Source organism: Manis pentadactyla, chromosome 3 (assembly GCF_030020395.1).
Source record: "Manis pentadactyla isolate mManPen7 chromosome 3, mManPen7.hap1, whole genome shotgun sequence".
Classification (NCBI taxonomy): Eukaryota; Metazoa; Chordata; class Mammalia; order Pholidota; family Manidae; genus Manis; species Manis pentadactyla.
Genome location: NC_080021.1, coordinates 136173608 through 136193452, shown reverse-complemented (window position 1 = coordinate 136193452; position 19845 = coordinate 136173608). Strand labels below are relative to the sequence as shown.

General features: G+C 39.6%; 1 protein-coding gene across 16 annotated transcripts in view; it reads left to right on the top strand.

Annotated features, from left to right (window-relative positions):
• AOPEP (aminopeptidase O (putative)) overlaps positions 1-19845 on the top strand; it is a 375534-nt gene that overhangs the window by 33666 nt on the left and 322023 nt on the right. For 14 of the 16 annotated variants that reach the window (XR_008996479.1, XM_036904363.2, XM_036904360.2 and 11 more), the window contains exons 2-3: positions 14518-14680; positions 17070-18005. Coding sequence is in view for 15 of the 16 variants with exons in the window: in XM_036904363.2 (XP_036760258.2) it covers positions 17209-18005 (797 nt within the window). In the remaining variant the exon portion in view is untranslated. The remainder of the gene's footprint in view (positions 1-14517; positions 14681-17069; positions 18006-19845) is intronic. The other 2 variants (XM_036904361.2, XM_036904362.2) reach the window with 2 other exon arrangements.

Here is a 19845-nt window from a genome sequence, read left to right as displayed (position 1 = left end):
GTATTTTGGATGTCAACCCCTTATCAGATAAGTCATTTCTGAATATATTCTCCCATAATATAGTATATCTTTTTGTTCTATTGATGATGTCCTTTGCTGTACAGAAGCTTTTCAGCTTTATATAGTCCCACTTGTTCATCTTTGCTTTTGTTTCCCTTGCCCGGGGGGATATATTCATAAAGAAGTTGCTTATGTTTATGTCAAAGAGATTTTTGCCTGTGTTGTTTTCTAAGAGTGTTATGGTTTCATGACTTACATTCAGGTCTTTGATCCATTTTGAATTTACTTTTGTGTATGGGGTTAGACAGTGATCCAGTTTCCTTCCCTTGCATGTAGCTGGCCAGTTTTGCCAATACCAGCTGTTGAAGAGGCAGTCATTTCCCACTATATGTCCATGGCTCCTTTATCTTATATTAATTGACTATATATGGTTGGGTTTATATCAGGGCTCTCTAGTCTGTTCCACTGGTTTGTGGGTCTGTTCTTGTGCCAGTACCAAATTGTCTTGATTACTGTGGCTTTGTAGTAGAGCTTGAAGTTGGGAAGTGAGATTCCCCCCACTTTATTCTTCCTTCTCAGGATTGCTTTGGCTATTCAGGGTCTTTTGTGGTTCCATATGAATTTTTGAACTATTTGTTCCAGTTCGTTGAAGAATGCTGTTGGTATTTTGATAGAGGTTGCATTGAATCTGTAGATTGCTTTAGGCAGGATGGCCATTTTGACAATATTAATTCTTCCTAGCCAAGAGCATAGGATGAATTTCCATTTGTTAGTGTCCTCTTTAATTTCTCTTAAGAAGTGTCCTGTAGTTTTCAGGGTATAGGTCTTTCACTTCCTTGGTTAGGTTTATTCCTAGGTATTTTATTCTTTTTGATGCAATTGTGAATGGAATTGTTTTCCTGGTTTCTATTTCTGCTAACTCATTGTTAGTGTATAGGAAAGCCACAGATTTCTGTGTATTAATTTTGTATCCTGCAACTTTGCTGAATTCAGATATTAGGTCTAGTAGTTTTTGAGTGGATTCTTTAGGGTTTTTTATGTACAATATGTCATCTGCAAACAGGGACAGTTTAACTTCTTCCTTACCAATCGGGATGCCTTTTATTTCTTTGTGTTGTCTGATCGCCATGGCTAGGACCTCCAGTACTATGTTGAATAGAAGTGGGGAGAGTGGGCATCCTTGTCTTGTTCCTGATCTTAAAGGAAAAACTTTCAGCTTTTCGCTGTTAAGTATAATGTTGGCTGTGGGTTTGTCATATATGGCCTTTATTATGTTGAGGTACTTACCCTCTATAGCCATTTTGTTGAGAGTTTTTATCATGAATAGATGTTGAATTTTGTCAAAAGCTTTTTCAGCATGTATGGAGATGATCATGTGGTTTTTGTCCTTCTTTTTGTTGATGTGGTGGATGATGTTGATGGATTTGCAAATGTTGTATCATCCTTGCATTGCTGGAATAAATCCTACTTTATCATGATGATGATCTTTTTGATATATCTTTGAATTTGGTTTGCTAATATTTTGTTGAATATTTTTGCACCTGTGTTCATCAGGGATATTGGTCTGTAATTTTCTTTTTTTGTGGTGTCTTTGCCTGTTTTTGGTATTAGAGTGATGCTGGCCTCATAGAATGAGTTTGGAAGTATTCCCTCCATTTCTATTTTTTGGAAAACTTCAAGGAGAATGGGTATTAGGTCTTCACTAAATGTTTGATAAAATTCAGTGGTGAAGGCATCTGGTCCAGGGGTTTTGTTCTTAGGTGGTTTTTTGCTTACCAGTTCAATTTTGTTGCTGGTAATTGGTCTGTTCAGGTTTTTTGTTTCTTCCTTGGTCAGCCTTGGAAGGTTGCATTTTTCTAGAAAGTTGTCCTTTTCTTCTAGGTTATCCAGTTTGTTAGCATATAATTTTTCATAGTATTCTCTAATAATTCTTTATATTTCTGTGGTGTCCGTCATGATCTTTCCTTTCTCATTTCTGATTCTGTTTATGTGTGTAGACTCTCTTTATTTTCTTGATACATCTGGTAGGGGTTTATCTATTTTGTTTATTTTCTCGAAGAACCAGCTCTTGCTTTCATTGATTCTTTCTATTGTTTTATTCTTCTCAATTTTATTTATTTCTGCTCTTATCTTTATTATGTCCCTCCTTCTACTGACTTTGGGCCTCATTTGTTGTTCTTTTTACATTAATTGTGAGTTCAGACTGCTCATATGGGTTAGTTCTTCTTTCTTGAGGTAGGCCTGTATTACAATATACTTTCCTCTTAGCGCGGCCTTTGCTGCGTCCCACAGATTTTGCGTTGTTGAATTATTGTTGTCATTTATCTCCATATATTGCTTGGTCTCTGTTTTTATTTGGTCATTGATCCACTGGTTATTTAGGAGCATGTTGTGACACCTCCATGTCTTCGTTGGGTTTTTTCATTTTCTTTGCATAATTTATTTCTAGTTTCATGCGTTTGTGATCTGAGAAACTGGTTGGTACAATTTCAATCTTTTTGAATTTACTGAGGCTCTTTTTGTGGCCTAGTATATGATCTATTCTTGAAAATGTTCCATATGCACTTGAGAAGCATGTGTATTCTGTTGCTTTTGGGTTTAGAGTTCTGTAGATGTCTGTTAGGTCCATCTGTTCTGTTGTGTTGTTCAGTGCCTCTGTCTCCTTACTTTTCTTCTGTCTGGTTGATATGTCCTTCAGAGTAAGTGGAGTGTTGAAGTCTCCTAGAATAAATGCATTGCATTGTATTTTCCCTTTTAATTCTGTTAGTATTTGTTTCACGTATGTGGGTGCTCCTGTGTTGGGAGCATACAGATATTTATAACAGTTATATCTTCTTGTTGGATTGACCACTTTATCATTATATAATGTCCTTCTTTGTATCTTGTTACTTTCTGTGTTTTGAAGTCTATTTTGTCTGATACAAGTACTACAACTCCTGCTTATTTCTCTCTGTTAGTTCCATGAAATATCTTTTTCCATCCCTTTATTTTTAGTCTGTGTATGTCTTTGGGTTTAAAGTGAGTCTCTTGCAGGCAGCATATAGATGGGTCTTGATTTTTTATCCATTCAGTGACTCTATGTCTTTTGATTGGTGCATTCAGTCCATTTCCATTTTGGGTGATTAAACAATAGGTTTGTACTTATTTCCATTGCAGGCTTTAGATTCGTGGTTACCAAAGGTTCAAGGTTAATTTCCTTGCTATCTAAGAATCTAAGTTAACTCACTTAATATGCTGTTACAAAAAGAATCTAAATGTTCTTTTCTTTTTCTCCTACATTTTCTTCCTCCTGCATTCTTTATATATTAGGTATCATATTCTGTATTCTTTGTCTATCCCTTGATTGACTCTGGGTATAGTTAATTTAATTTTGCATTTGCTTAGTAATTAGCTGTTCTACTTTCTTTACTGTGGTTTTATTACCTCTGGTGACAGCTATTAAACCTTAGGAACACTTCCATCTATAGCAGTCCCTCCAAAATAGACCGTAGAGATGGTTTGTGGGAGGTAAATTCTCTCAGCTTTTGCCTATCTGGAAATTGTTTAGTCCCTACTTCAAATTTAAATGATAATCTTGCCGCATAAAGTAATCTTGGTTCGAGGCCCTTCTGCTTCATTGCATTAAATACATCATGCCACTCCCTTCTGGCCTGTAAGGTTTCTGCTGAGAAGTCTGATGGTGGCCTGATGAGCTTTCCTTTGTATGTGATCTTATTTCTCTCTCTGGCTGCTTTTAATAGTCTGTCCTTATCCTAGATCTTTGCCAGTTTAATTACTGTATGTCTTGGTGTTGTCCTCCTTGAGTCCTTTGTGTTGGGAGATCTGTGGATCTCCATAGCCTGAGAGACTATCTCCTTCCCCAGATTGGTGAAGTTTTCAGCAATTACTTCCTCAAAGACACTGTCTATCCCTTTTTCTCTTTTCTTTTTCTGGTATCCCTGTAATGCGAATATTGTTCCGTTTGAATTGGTCACACAGTTCTCTCAACATTCTTTCATTCTTAGAGATCCTTTTTTCTCTTTGTGCCTCAGCTTCTTTGTATTCCTCTTCTCTAGTTTTTATTTCATTTGTCATCTCCTCCACTGTATCTAATCTACTTTTAATACCCTCCATTGTGCTCTTCAACGATTGGATCTCCTACCAGAATTCATTACTGATTTCTTGAATATCTTTCCATACCTCCTTGAGCATTAATGAATTTTATTTTGAACTCCCTTTCAGGAAGATTCATGAGGTCCATGTCATCTTTCTCAGGAGTTGTATTAATAATTTTGCTCTGAACCAGGTTCCTTTGGCGTCTGATAGTTCTGTATGGCACCCTCTAGTTTTCAGAAGCTCTATGCTCTGGAGCTCCTGAGCCCCTGAAGCAATCTCGGGGGTCACAGGGGAGTGGTATTGGTGCCTGGGGGGAGGAAAGAGCTGTTTCCTGCTTCCTGGCTGCTATGCCCGTCTCCACTTCCTGAAACAGTGGGCCGAGCACAGAGGTATAAGCCTCTATGCTTTGCATTTGTAGTTGCTGTGGACAGATCTTCCCTCTGTTTGGCCTAACACCAGGGTAGAGTTTGTCAGTTTGCCAGTTTGCGAGCCAGGTGGGGCTGGCTCATAGAAAAGCGCAGTTGGCTGGGTATCATGGAGTGGGTCCTTGGAGCTGTGTAGCCAGCCAGGGAGCTGGAGCACCTGAAAATTGTGAAAGCGCCCAACCTGCTGGGCAGAGTGCACCTGGACAGTTTTGTCTACCTGTCCTTTCTCCTGGACAGGTTCAGCTCTGTGCAATCCTTGCCCCTTTAGCAGCCCTCTTGCTAAGGGCTTCCTTGTTACGAAGTCTCTCAGACTTCCCGCCTTTCTTTTGTCCTAGAGCAGCCAGATATGGAGCCCTGCTTTCCTCAAGTGGCTGGAATCTCAGTCTCCCTAGGAACTCTGCCCATCTTAGCTTTCCAATCCCCTAATCATGAAAGCACCATGAAATGTAGGTTTGCACTCCCAGAGCAGATCTCTGGAGTTAGGTATTCGGCAGTTTCTGGCCTCTACTCCCTCCCTACTCCATTTCTCTTCCTCCCGCCGGTGAGCTGGGGTGGGGGAAGAGCTTGGGTCCCGCCGGGCCACAGCTTTGGTATGTTACCCTGTTCCATGAGGTCTGTTCTTTTCTCTGGTTTATGCAGTCTGGCTCAGTCCTCTTTCCTGTTGCTCTTTCAGGATTAGTTGTATTAATTATATTTTCATATTATATGCAGTTTTAGGAGGAACCCTTTGTCTGACCTCTCACACAGCCATTGTTAATCCTCTGAGCTTTTCGGATTTTACTTGCTTCTCATTGTCCTGATATTTTTGAAGAATATTAGTCAAGTATTTTTTAGAATGTCCATCAATGTTGGTTTCCTGTTTTCTTATGCTTAGAGGTTATGGATTTCAGAAAAAATACTATGGTGGTAAGGGTTCCTTCATATCAAACCATATCAGGGGTAAAGATATTGATATAGCTTATCACTGATGATAATAACCTTGATAATGAGGTTAAGTTTACTTATGTCTGCCAGATTACTCTACTGTAAATTTAGTGTTTTTCCTTTTCCAATCTCTATTCTTTGGAAGTGTTAGAAATGGCATAAAGCTAAATATGATTTATTCCCAGAGGAATTAGCCTTTAAATAAAAGGTATTGACAGGAAGCCTATGTGTCAGAACATGTACCAAGGAGTCACTTTGGCTAGGAGGGGAAGGGAAATTGAGAAAGAGCGGGCTGTGTCTCACTTCAAAAAAAAAAAAGAAAAAGTTTTAAACCAGCAAATAAAATGAAGACAAATGTAAAGAAAGCCTAATATGGTTATAACTGGCTTAGGTGACATCCAGGAAAGAATGTGAATCCTGTAGTACTCAGTCAATGAAGAACCAGGGGATGGACTTGTGCGCAGAGGAATTAATTGCTTATTGTAATCCCCTGAGTGTGCCTGCTCACCAGACACCCGATCTTGCAAGACTGCCATTAAAGGCTTTGCTCTGCTGTTCTCTTTGACTCCGTGTCCACTTTTTAAGTTTGGACTAGTGAGCACGTTTCTCACAGAAGCAAGTCACTTAAATACAGTTCATACTCAAGGGGAAGGAAATTAAACTTCACCTCTGCCTCCTGGAAGAGGTAATATCTACATCTAGAATTTGGAATTCTTCTGTAAGAATTTGTATCTCCTCCCACCCCCATTTATCAATCAGAACAGAGTCATAGGTATTTTATTCTTTGGTTTCTGATCCAATACTATCATGTTCCTGCTCAGACTGGAACAATTGTTCCATCTTTGGCCAATTGAAACTCTTTCAGTTGTTTCCCTTGTCCTTTTGTGATGCCCTGCCTACCCACCCCCCTTTTTATTTTTACTTTCTTATTTTGAGGCTTATATGAAGCTCTAGGCTCATCTTGTATTTCCTCTGCCCAAGTTGTAGAATCAGCCCTTTCTCTAAGTAGGCATGATTCCTTACTTATATTGGAAAGTGGTATTTAGAAACAATGATCTAGATACTGGGTGTTCTCACTGCTCATTAGTTTTTGAAGTGTTTTTTATTATGGAAAAAAAAATGTTTGCTTCTCTTTCACCCATCCTTGTTGGACTTCAATTACAGAAATATTAAGTGTTTTGATTTTGTTCCCAATGTATTTGGGACTGTTTTTTTTCATATTTTTTCCCTCTGTTCTTAAGATTATATAGTTTCTATATACATATTATCAAGTTTGCTGTATTCTTCTATAATATCTAATCTACTATTTAAATGCCATTCAGTGAATTTTTTACTTCAGATTGAGTATTCTTCAGTTCTAGAATTCCCTTTTTCTTTAAAAAAGTAATTTCTATTTCTCTGCTGAGTTTTCCTCTTAGTTCATTCATTATAGCATTTAAGTCCTTAATGCTAATAGCTGCTTTAAAAGTTTTGTTTGCTAATTCTAATATTTGGATCCATTAGGTCAGTTTCCTTTGATTGCTTTTCCTTTGAGTATTGAGTATACTTTTTGAGTTTTATTTCCTTGTTTGTTTCCTAGTAATTTTGGATTTTATCTTGGACATTGTGATTGACACCTTAATGGTAACTCTGGATTTCTTATGTTCCTCTGAAGAGTATTAATGTTTTGTATGAGCAGTTAGTTTGGCTCTACTCAGCCTCCCAACTTCACTTTCCCTGCAGTGGGCATCAGTAGAAATCCCAGTCCAGTTCAGTTCATTTGGCCACAGTAGACTGTTTTGGTCTGCCCTTAACAAGCTCAGGTTCAGGGGTCAGTTAGAAGACTGGGTAGTTTATAATGAGGAATATGCGTCGCTCACCTTTCATAAGGTTTTCCTTCTTTACTTTCTAGCTGTTGAGTCAGTCCTAAATGCTACTTCTGATTCTTCAGTAAGATTACAAGTTCTTCAGTGAGTAAGATTCTGACTGGATTTTAGCTGCTCTGCATAGTACCAATGAGGGCATATCCTCAGATGAAAAACTGTACAATAGGAAGCTCAGTGCTATTCCCTTCTCCTAGGTATCAAGTCCCCACAGTTTCTGCTTTCTGCTCACTTTCATGTGCCTTCAGCTTTTTGTTTTTGTCTAGAGTTTATAAGTGCCATCAGTGGGTGGATGGGTCTGATAGAAGCTACTCCACTCTTATCAGAGGTGGTACTCCCCTTCATTTAAAGAGGAGGAGAATCTTAATTAAATCAAACAAATCAAATAATCAAATCAAGTGAAACTGTATTGTGTTCTGAAGAAGTACAAAGTGCTATGCTTTCTAATAATAGGGGAACTTGACTTAATCATGTGAGGAAAGTTTTCCATGAGGATATGGTGGGAAGAGGGAGAGAGTTAATAGAGACTAGAAGAGGATTCCATCTAATAGTTGAATAAATAAGTAATATAATCCAGTTTTCTCTGCATCTTGCCTTCCTTTGTTGCACACATTTTTATCCTCTCAATCTTTAATCATCTCCCCAGGCTTTTATGATGATGAAAGGAAATCTATAGCTGTGGTGCCTATAATGTTATACAGTGAAGCATGTCCTTCATGAAAACTTGAGCCAAAGCACTGTGGGTATGGGTCACGTAAGTGGTATAGTGGAGTCTGTGGGATTCTGGTCAATGTGACTAACTGAATTATAAGGCAGTCCCCTCTCCCACTTAAAGTATTTAGAAATGCTGGATAAAGTATAACAGCATTTACACATCCATATACGTACACATGCAAATTCAAAACCAAGCAAGAGTTGTCCCAGTTGACCGAAATGAAGAGGGAATATAGAGTCTGTATGGTGAATAGGAGCCTAACCTGAGGATGCTCTCACAAAGGAATAAGTATAGGCCTTAGTAGTAGTAGGGGTTGGGCCCCTGGTCACCAAAGCAGGGGTGCCCAACTATAGATAGACCCAGTACAATGCACACTGAAACGGAGTTATCTGCATAAAACCAGAAGCCTTGAGGGTGTGATCTCTGTTAAATGGGAGAAGAGAATTACATTATGCTGTCTCAATAGAGAGGAAAGGAAATTTGCTCTCTAATCAGGGCTATACATGCAAAGAACTCCCGAGTCCTCAACATGAAGGAACATACTGAATTTGGTGCAAACCAAATAAAAGTAAGTCTACATTTAGACACATTGAGTGAAACAGTAGAACATCAAAGATAGTAAAGAAATGTAAAAACTACTAGGGAGAAAAAACAGATAACTGTCAAGAAATGCAGATTAATAATAAATTCCTATCAGCAAAAAAGGCTGTCAGAATATAGTAGAGTAATACATTCAAAGTGCTAGGTGAAAATAAGTGTCATTCTAAAAGGCTACACTCAGATAAGAGATCATTTAATAGTATGTAATAAAGACATTTCAAACAGAAGTGTTGAAAGCGTTTATTACCCATGGGCTCCTCCTGAAAGAATTATTAAAAATAAGGTTAAGTAAAAAGGAAATTGTGGCAGATTGTATTTTCCAAAAATGGCTATGATGATATCTACTATCTTACATACTTTTCTCCAGTATGACCTAGCCACTCCCTGCTCAAGACCGAGTTGAATTCCCTTTCCTTGAATCTGGACTGGCTATATGTCTTTCTTCTAAAACCACTGGAATGTGGTGGAAGTGATACCACATTGACTTTGAGGCTAGATCAGAAAAAGTCATTCACCTTTCAACTGGTTCTTTGGGACACTTGCTCCTGAGCTGCCAGTTGCCATGTAAGATGTCCAGTTGTTCCTGAGACCTTCATAATTAGAGAGGCTATTTGTAGCCACTCTGGTCCTCAAGACCTCCCTGACCCCTGCTGCCCAAAAGCCCATCCTCCACCTGAGCAGCACCGATGCCATAGTCAGATTCCAAAGGTGTGGAAGAATGGCCCAGCTGTGTGTTACCCAAATTCCTGACCTACAGAATGTAATAAAATGGTTGCTGTTTGAAGTCACAAAGTTTGGGCTAATTTGTCATGTAGTAGTAACTGGAACAACATTGAACCCTGAAGGAAGAAGTGGAATGTATGAATCAGTCATGAGTAAGGAAGCTGGGGAACAAATACAAATAAATACTGACTTCTTTCCCCGAAGTTGGATGAGATTGTTAAAAACAATGTAAGATACACGAACAATAATAAGAAAGCTAATAAGCAGTGGGGAAGAGAAGAGACTGATGATAAAACTTTCTAGGATCCTTGTATTGTTCAAAAGACTGCTGGTGATTGACTTTAAGTAGGCATGTTAAAATAAACAGGAGGGGAAAGAATTACGAAAAAATTCAACAAAAAGCAGAAAATTAAAAGTAAGAAAAAATTGTGGTAGATAGTAAACAAAATAAATTGGCTGAGATCAGTTCTGTTACAATGGTAATCATAAATAAAAATTAACTTCAGTTATTAATAATTATAATTTTTAAAATGCAGCCAAATGTTGCTTTAAAGAACACTCAATGCAAAACAACCCAGAGCAGTTATAAAAGTAAAAATAAAGAGGTAGAAAGATGTATAAAGAAAAAAACAAACTAAAAGAAAGCAGGCATGCCAATATTAATATTAGGCAAAATGGTGTTTCTGGTGTGTTGCCCAGGAAACACCTGCATATATGCCCCAGGGGACATGTAAAAGGGTGTTCATTGCAGCTTTGCTTGTGATAAGGACAAATGTAAAAGAACTTAAGTGTCAGTAGAGAAATATAGAGATAAATTGTGGAATGTTCATATAGGGACACTAAGAACAGTAGTTGTTAAGGTAGATTTATGAGTATCTACATGGCTATATTTCAAAACCATTGAATGAAAGAAAGAAGTTACAGAATGTGTCAGTGTGACATTTCTAAACACAAAATAAAACATTGTACTTCTAAGATTCCTTCTAATTCTGAAATTACCAATTTCACAGCAATGAGCTATGTTCCTATGACTATGCATTTGAGTGTCTGAGGAACTGTGCCCAGAAACGGTACACTTCAGCAAGTGTACTGTAAGTTCGGGGAAAGGAAATCCCCAGGCAAAATACCTCTAAAAACCAAAATCAGTCAAAGGGAGAAATAAAGTTTAAAACCTGTTTATTGCTTACAGACTGCAGTCTGGGCTGTTTCTCTCTCATGCTCCCACAGAAGCAGAACCAGCATTCCCCCTCACTTTCTCAGGTACAGATAAGTACTCTTTGCCCAGGTAAATTACCCATTGATATGGAGAAGAACTTCTCTCCACTCCTGAGGGATATGCAAATGCATTAAAGCCATACTTCTTTCCACCTCTGAACGCCTATTGATATGCAGATGCACCAAAGCCAGGTGAGATATTCTGGAAATATTATTACAGTTTCACCCACAGGCTACCCCTCCAGAAATCTCACCTTAGAATTTACTCATTCCCCTATTTCCAATCAAACTAATGACATACAATAGGAACAGCAATAAAATCATGACAATCCTCAAGCCAGGATTCAGCCTATGCAGATTAAGTAAATGTACTTTACAGCACAATCTCTCACTGTGCACAAAATATGTTTCACACTTGTTTACTCATTCCTGACAACCATGCTAGATTACTCACAAAACTTTTAGCAAACATTAGACAAAGTCAAGCCTATCTTTAAGCATTTTTTTCTTGACAACAGCAATACAATCATGACAATTCTCAAGCCAGAGAATTCAACTAGGTTCAAAGTCCCATGTAGATTAAGTCCAAAGCTTGTCCATTCCAGCTGTCACGCAGCAGCTGTAGCCAGGGGGCACATCCAGGACACAAGGACTGTCAAAGCCAATAACCTTGATTTTAGGGGGCCACTTTGCTGTTATTCCAGGAATACACAGGAGGCCAGCTTCCAGGCCTTTTCCCCAAGGTGCCAGAAGAGACAGCCATCGCCGGTCCATGTGTCAAAATGTCCAGGGCCATGTCCATTTTATTCCTAATTGTTGCACCCATCCTTGCAATACATGTCCAATAAAGTGGGTGCCCTGATTGCCCTCAATCACTGGTGACTGGCCATAGGCTGCAGAGAGACTCTCTAGGTCCCTCTTGGTGGTTTGCTGGTCTGCACAATGTGCAGGGCGCTTCTCCCGGGCTTGGCTGACTTCTTCAAAGGTCAATGGCAAGCCCCACCGATGGGCTACAGCCCACATTGTCTTTTGCACCGTGTGCAACAAATGCTAATGTAGCCATTGGGCCACATCAGAAGCAGGCTTCCCTTCTAGCCAGTGCACCTGGGCCAATGTGTCTGCTTCATTATTCCCTGGGGATGCCAAAGGCAAATGGCCAGTCACATGATATACGGTAGGTGTCTGTGCCACACCACTCTGTGACCTTTGGGTCCAGTCTCTCACCCATTCTGCGATGGAATAGGTGGTTATTACCTTGGTCAGAGCTGTTGTGGTTACGGGCTCTGAAGCCACCAAGGCATGGTACATAGCAGCCAGTTACTTCTCTATCAAGGTGAACTGGACCTCTGCTCCTTTCCATAGTTGTGACCAGCCCCCAACTGGCAGCAGGAGCAGCAGCAGCAGAAGTAGCCTTAGTCTTGGGCCATGGGCTGGGGTTGGCACGGCCAGCAGTGGTGGTGGCACCCTCATGACCACATGAGTGTAGACACACGTCCCTTGGTGCCAGCGCCACTTCTCCCCATCATTTCTAGGGGTGGCTCTCCCAACGGTCACACCCATTATTACAGATTTCTGGTCAGAGGAATCCTGTTGACTAACACCAGATGTAAGTCTGGGGAAAGGAAGTCTCAGGGCAAAATACCTCTAAAAACCGAAATCAATCAAAGGGAGAAATAAAGTTTAAAACCTGTTTATTGCTTATAAACTGCAGTCCAGGGCCGTTTCTCCTGCTACGGCAGAAACAGAACCAGCACTCCCTCTCACTTCTCAGGCACAGATAAGCCCTCTGTTGCCCAGTTAATTACCCACTGATATGGAGAAGAACTTCTCTCCACTCCTGAGGGATATGCAAATGCACTAAAGCCATACTTCTTTCCACCTCTGAACGCCTATTGATATGCAGATACACTAAAGCCAGGCGAAATATTCTGGAAATACTACAATTTTACCCACATGTACTGATCACTGTATCTTGAAGAATAAATATGCTTGAGATAGCAGAAAGCTGTCCTTCTCTGAACAAGTAATCTGTAGAGTTAAATACTTTGTAACTACTCACAGTGCATCCAGTACTATACAGTAAGCATATATTTTCTCCTGCAGAAATCTCTCCTTTTCCTGTAAGTTGCTTACAAGAAGATATATGGCATAAAGAGGTGCAGGTATATCCTGAAAAGAAAAAATGAGAGCTGTCTGAAGGAGGATGTTTGTTGAGCAAAAACTTTCTACTAGGACCTCTACAGGCCCAAATCCCTGTTCTGTAAATAACTAGATATTGAACTCACAAATGTCCTCAGATGTCAATTCCATAAGTATTTATTGGGAACCTCCTGTGGCAGGGTATTCTACTTCACATGGTCATGAACACAAAGATGAATGAGGGCTCCCAAGATGTTTATAGAACCATTGGAAAGTGCAGGTGACTCTAAAATGAGGCACAAGTTAAGGGGCATGAGAATGATATACAGACTTTGTTGCCTGAAAGGAGAATGAAATTATTTTCTTTGGAAGGATCCAGAGTGGCTCTACAGAGGCTATATCACACATTCGTAAATGTGTGCATTTGTGCTTGGGTGATTGAAAATGGCAGGGCAGTTTCTTTGTTTGGTATTTGATACCTGTCCACCACCCCATCACCTTCCTTAAGAAAAATATTGCTGTACTTTAATCCTTTCAAAGCCTTTAATGGTGTTGCTGAGACAATCACTTAAGCATTTAAAATACAGACCACATAGTACACTTACTTTAGAGGCAGCAGTGGTTAGCCACTGGAAACTAACCATGCGGTGGGGTGGAGGTATTTTATATGTTAGTGCTTATGACAGAGAATGGAAAAATGCTTCAGTGAGATGGGCTGGCTTTTTAAATTGGAGCACAATAATAGCAAAAATGCTGAAGTCAACAGACTGCTTAGAAATATGGTTGCTATTTGCTGAGAGAGGCCTTTCAAAGTGGCCACATACATGCATTTGCAACCACATTTGGTTTAGCTCTTCCCTAAATGTGGGACCATGACCCTGATTGACGTCAGAGAGAGTGTGTACTTGCAAAGACACAAGATTTAGGTCATCCACAAATCCAAGGCAAGCAGGATATAGGTGTAATAAGCAGCAGGTTATAATAGATGTACATTATACATAACATAGGTTGGAGATCATGCAAAGGTGATGGTGATCTCTGAGTCCTCTGGGGCTGTCTTGTTACAATTTGAATTGATTCTAGTCCGCTTCACTTGAAGAGGATAAAACAGGTAGGATGGGGGCATGGAAGATAGTCTTGGGAGGTGACTTTTGATTTATGCATTGGACAGCATGGAGGGAATGGACATGAGACCTGGAGGGTGAGGATTCCAAGGGAAAATGTCAGCAAAGCCCCAGTAGAAAAGCCCCAGAAATGGATGACCTTGGGCAAATCGCTTTAACTCTCTAAGCCTCATTGTTTTCATTTGCAAAAAAAGAGTTGGACTAAGGAATTTTTTAGCTCCAAAATTCAGAGAAATAAAGACTATGTAAACTGGGCAACAGGGCCAAATGTAGTTTTTGTTTGTTTTTATTTTCAGTTTTATTGAGATATAATTGACATATAACATTGTATTAGTTTAAGGTGTACAATGTGATGTTTTGATATATGTATATATTGCAATACTTGTTTTTAAAGATGGTGGCCCTAGGGGTGTTTGAAATATTGGGAATAGGAAGGAAGAGAAGGAGAAAAGGTTGGCAAAAAAACATTTTTCTGGTCAGATAAACCAAGATTTCAAATTAGAGGGGATGGTGTTAGGGGAACTCTTTTTTTCCTATTTCTGATGTTGCCTTTCTTGTGGAGGAAGCTTAATTACTGTAACATTCCTGGTCCCTTCTATTCTGGAGGAGGTGGAGTGACTTATTCTAGTAAATTTGGGAAGAAGAGACTGGTCATGCTCTGCTCAGCTTAGCCCCTCCTTTTTTGCTTTTGACAGCAATCCTGACTACAGAGGGCTGTTCTTACTCCTCCAGACCCTATGTCTGACCTGGAGAGGGCACCTCCTCTTCTGGAAGCTTTTACCTGATCCAGCATTGCCTCGATCTCTGCTTTCAGGGACAAAAATGGTGAAAACTGCTCAACTTATATTAATTTCACAAGTAAGTGGAAGAACCTAATTAGGGTTAGACAATGAATGGTTATGTCTATATTGTCTCAAAGGTTAAACTGTTCTTCATATGTGGTTCGTTTAGACAGCCACAAAGTTAACAGCTCTCTCCGCTTGTTCAGATTTTCCTCTTGTATGTGTTTGTGAATGTGTGTATCCAAGTTTTCTTTTCTCAAAAAGAAGTTTTTTTTTAAAGAGCCCAACCAACAAAACACTGTATTTAAGTTGTTAGCACCAAACGCTAGTAGGATGATGTTTGAACATCCGTTGTTCCTCATTTTGTAGACACGGCCACCCCTGGCTTTATTTATTATGTAACGAGTTCATTCGCTCTCATGGGCTACTCCCTTGTCCATTGACTTCTCTAGGACCAAGGGGAATACCAGCTTCTCCATTAAGTAATCTCAGACTATTCTTTGCCTCTCTGATTCTCTCAAATCTGTTACTTTTAAAATCAGTGTGTGCCAGGTTAACAAAGATGGGACATCTCACCCAACCACTGTCAGTTCCTGAATCTCATAGATATGTGGAGGGCTAATCAGTCACTAACTCAGATGAAGTACAATTTTTAGCCAGGTTATCCTAACACACTGATGTCAATCATAACTCAATTTTCACCAGAGTTTTAAAGATGAAATCTACAGTGCTAATGTAAATTAAACCTCACATCAGTTAATTTTTTTTCCTTAAAGATAACTGCTAAATTGTTTTAAGAATGCAAATTGCTTAAACCTCAGTTGTAATCTTTTTCACAAAATAATAAATTTCACTATCACACTTGGAAAAAAAAATCAGTGTGTGTATTCCCACATGCAGTTTGCTGGGGAGAGGGAGAGTAGAGAGGAGGAGTGGATTTCAGGAGGCAGTTGCACTTGAACTGGGTGTAGAGGAAGGCTAGAATTTGGCAAGTGGCTATGGGAGGTAGGAGCCAGGAGCACTCCAGGTAAGGCCTGTGGTTTAGTCCAGTAAGCATGGGGGCATGGGGTCAGGCCATTTTCAGGGAGCAGTGTGTTGAGCAGGCTCTTTGGCTAGAGGACAAGGATGCTCAGGGAGTGTTGTCTTCATGACTGGGAAAACAGCATGAAATCAGATTGAACAAGGCTGCAGGAAGCCAGATTTTTTTTAGGCTAGGTGAGATTTTTGATAAGAAAATAGCCTGTGGAGAGGTAGAAAATGAAAATTGAATAGGTTTGATTGCTAGAATGAGATTCTCGAGGGAAGGGAAATAAGAATCTAGTAGACAGGCAGATCAAGTCGGAAGGGAAGCAAGGAGTTAAACAATAAAAAGAGAGGACTCAATTTTACTTGAAAAGCCAGGCAAGTAATGTTGTTTTGTAGTTGATAGAATACCTCCTGGTATGTAGAATACAAAAAGTATTTAAAATATATCTGCTCTATCAGAATTTTAATTTTTTTCCCCTTGACATTTCTTTTTCATTTTTGGTAAAAGATAAAAAAAACAGCATATGCTGAAGGAAATGAGGTACGCAACAGGAACCAAAATAATTTCAAAAAATTTTCTTTTAGCTGGATTGCTGTTATGAAATCAGAATACATTCTGATTCAGAACTTTTATGAAGAACTTGGGCATTTTAGTATAACATCTGTTTCTACATTTTAAGTCCTCTACTTCCTTTTATAGGTATTTGCATACTTTTTTTTTTTCATATGAGAAGACCTTTTTGTTTGCCACAAGAAGGCTATTATCCAGAATGTTAATGGATTTTCAGCTATTAAGATGTAATGATATACCTTGAGTATTTAACTATAAATTTGAAAAATCTCCATGAACAATCTCAAAGGAATACTTAGAATGCACTCCTGGTAAATTGGCTCATTTTCCTGTAATTTACTGGAAGTGCTGATATGAGAGCAGTCCTAATGTGAGAAGCACATTAATCCCTGGAGCTACATTGTATTAAGTTATTACTCTCAAAGAATAAAACGTTCATGGCCATTTAGCCTTCATTCACATTTGTTACTTAGAATCACAGTAGAGAAATAATCACTTACCTTTTGATGCACAGAATTTTAAATGATACATTTAATATCTTTTAAAACAAAAGGCAAAGTGATGCTCAGTTATGCTTTTGCATAACAATTGCTCTTTTCCAAAACAAGGACTGTTCTAGTTAGGAGCATGATTCTTCTGGCTTTGTGTAGGCCCCTTTCATTCCATTGATAATTGAAATATTTTTAGAAACCCATAATGCACCTTTCTTTGATGTCAGTCAAAAAGATTAGTCTGCCTTCTAGCCATGAGCTTCTACCAGGTTGGGGGGATTATTTAAGGAGGCAGTCAATTTGCAGGAACAGCAGTTCCAAGAACATTTAGGGTTTTGTTTGGGATTTTGTCTAATTTTATTGTTCTTCTTTGCCAGGGTACTGAAAGTTGGTGGAACCAGAATTTGTGACATCAGTTATCTTTTGGTATGCAGCCATTCATGATTTTGGAAAACTAAGGCAGATAGGAAGTCCCTTCTGAGGTTTTCAACAAAGCTCTTGAACAACCTACACACCATGGATGTAAAGCTGGACCCTTCCCGAGATGACCTGCCTCTCATGGCCAACACCAGCCACATTCTTGTGAAGCACTATGTACTGGATTTAGATGTAGATTTTGAAAGTCAAGTCATTGAGGGCACCGTAGTGCTTTTCTTTGAGTCTAGAAACAGGCTCAAGAAACAGAGTACGTCCACCAGGGAAATGTGCGGATCAGAGTCAAACGAAGCCTGCAGAGTTAGCTCACCTGAACCCTGCAGCAGCCCTGTGACTACTACAGGGACCTTCTCATCTGACATGGGATGGAATGACTTTGTAATCTGTGGTAAAGGTGGAAAAGATACTGCTGGGAAAGACTGTCACCATGACAACTGGGAACAGGCCTCTCGGGTTTCTAGCTCAAAGCACTGCTGTGGCGCAGGGAATCATGGGAGTGAAGATTTTGGCCTAGTGCTGGATTGCTGTGATCTATCTGTGTTGAAGGTTGAGGAAGTGGACATTGCTGCTGTGCCAGGTGTTGAAAAATTTACTAGGTCTCCCCAGCTCATGGTTGTTCTGGAGGAGCTCAGGAATCAGATTGTCCATGAACTTGTGACTCTGCCTGCATATTGTTGGAGGGAGCAGTTAGATTATTATGCTCTCTGCAGCCAGGCTCCTGGCTGTGGGGAACTCCTGTTTGACACTGACACATGGAGCTTACAGATCAGGAAGTCAGGCGTTCAGACAGCCACTGACTTTCCTCACGCCATAAGGATACGGTACAGAACCAAACCTCAGGGGCGATCAGTTATGTGGACCTCAGACCAGAGTGGCAGGTAGGTTACCTGGCACTCCCCAGCTCCCTGCCTGTTCATCTCACACACAGGGAAATGAGTCTGCCAGGATGCTGTCAAAGGACTAGCTCTTCAGAAATGCTCCCCTTTATTCTGTGGCATTACCCATCCAGCCTCAAATCCTTAGACCCACAGAGAGGCAGGTAAATTCCCAGGCATGCACAGCTCTTAATAAGATCACTTCCTTAAATCAGGATGAAGAGATCACTTTATTAGGTCCTGTATGAGTTAGGAGATAGAAAGACCAAACCTAATAATTAAATCCCAAGCCTCATTTTCTTTTGAGATCTCTGCGGGGGCCTTCCAGTGCTGTAGATGGGAGCAGTATGTGTCTTTGAGCAAATACTTTCTCAAAGTTCCTTCATATTCTCGCTGAGGGAGTCAACTGCTGCCTAGTTGGGTCAGGGTGAAGCCTGGCAAAGTGCTTCCAAATAAAGCCAGCTCTGCTGTGTGACTGTTATTCTGGCTGTCTCCTGGCAGCTGTGCTGCCCTGGACTGTGTCAGCTGTCATAGAATGTGAACCCTCAAAGCACAAGGAAGATCTGTTTCTGAGGACTGTGAGTCAGTCCTGCTGAGCCTGCACGCTGGCTTCTAGGCCACGAGAAGGGATTGATGAGGCATCGATTTCCAGGGGATGTATTTAGGCAGCCATTTGTTCTTTTCTTCTTGCCCTTTCTCCAACAGTTGTTCAGGATTTTTTAGAATTGGAGAACTTTTAAATCAAATTTTATTGATTCCTCATTATTTTACCTATTTCTTTGTGCTAATGTACTACAAGTCAATATGTAATTATTGCATAGGCTGGCTAAAGGAATGCTGATCTCTGAGCTTGTTCTGAGTGCCTTCTTTCATAGCGTGGGACTCCCTTGATGGAGGCGGTGGCCTCTGTAAATGCTTACATTTCTTCTCCAAGCCATCCCCAAAAAACCTTTTAGTTTTTTTTTTTAAGCATTACTTCGACTTTGAGCTCTAATTATCCTATCCCTTGCCTCTAATCTTACCTCCTGCTTCTGGTCTCCCAGCCCACTCAGAATGAGTTCACTTCCTGTCATATCTCTGCTAGAGTCTGAGGCAGCACTTGGGAAATTGCAGGGTTGGTGCAAACTTACATCAGTACAAAAGCATAATGATTTATTTATAGCATAACTTGTATATTCTTGGGACACCATGAGGTAAAGAAACAGGTGTTCTTATGGTATCTTCAAAAGTTCTTGAAATTATAAAGGATGATTTTTAAATATGATTTAACAATATACTGTCTCTGAGTACTTAACTAGAAAATTGTATTTTTATACTCCTAGATATTTCATTTTTGAATTAGAATAATGGGGAAGAAGAAACTATTGATGGTATTTGGAAGAAATATTCATTACTGGCCTCAAATATGGCTCTTTTTTCAGAGCTCACTACAAAGAAAGAGATTAGACTTGTGAATTAAATTACATGTCATGTGTTAGGTAGGAATGAATTATGGATAAATGCTGGCTTCTATAAAGTAACAAAAGAGGTGCTTGGGTATCCTTGTTCCTGCAAGATTGAGTTGGCAAATTTGCTCTTGAGGTCTTCTTTTCTGATAATTTAGTAAATTGCATGATAAGAACAGGAGTTTAAATTATATCCTTGGAAGTTTGTGATTATATGTTGGTAAATGAACGGCATATATGCAGTCTTACAAGGACAATAAATATTGTTTTAAAAAGAAATCCTCAAAAGATGTTTTCTCTCCTTTTTTTCATTTTTTGGGGGAAATTTTAAGTGAAGATAATCTTACATAATTGGCCACCAAATCGCTCTTAAGTTCTCCCACAGGTGTAAGAATAAA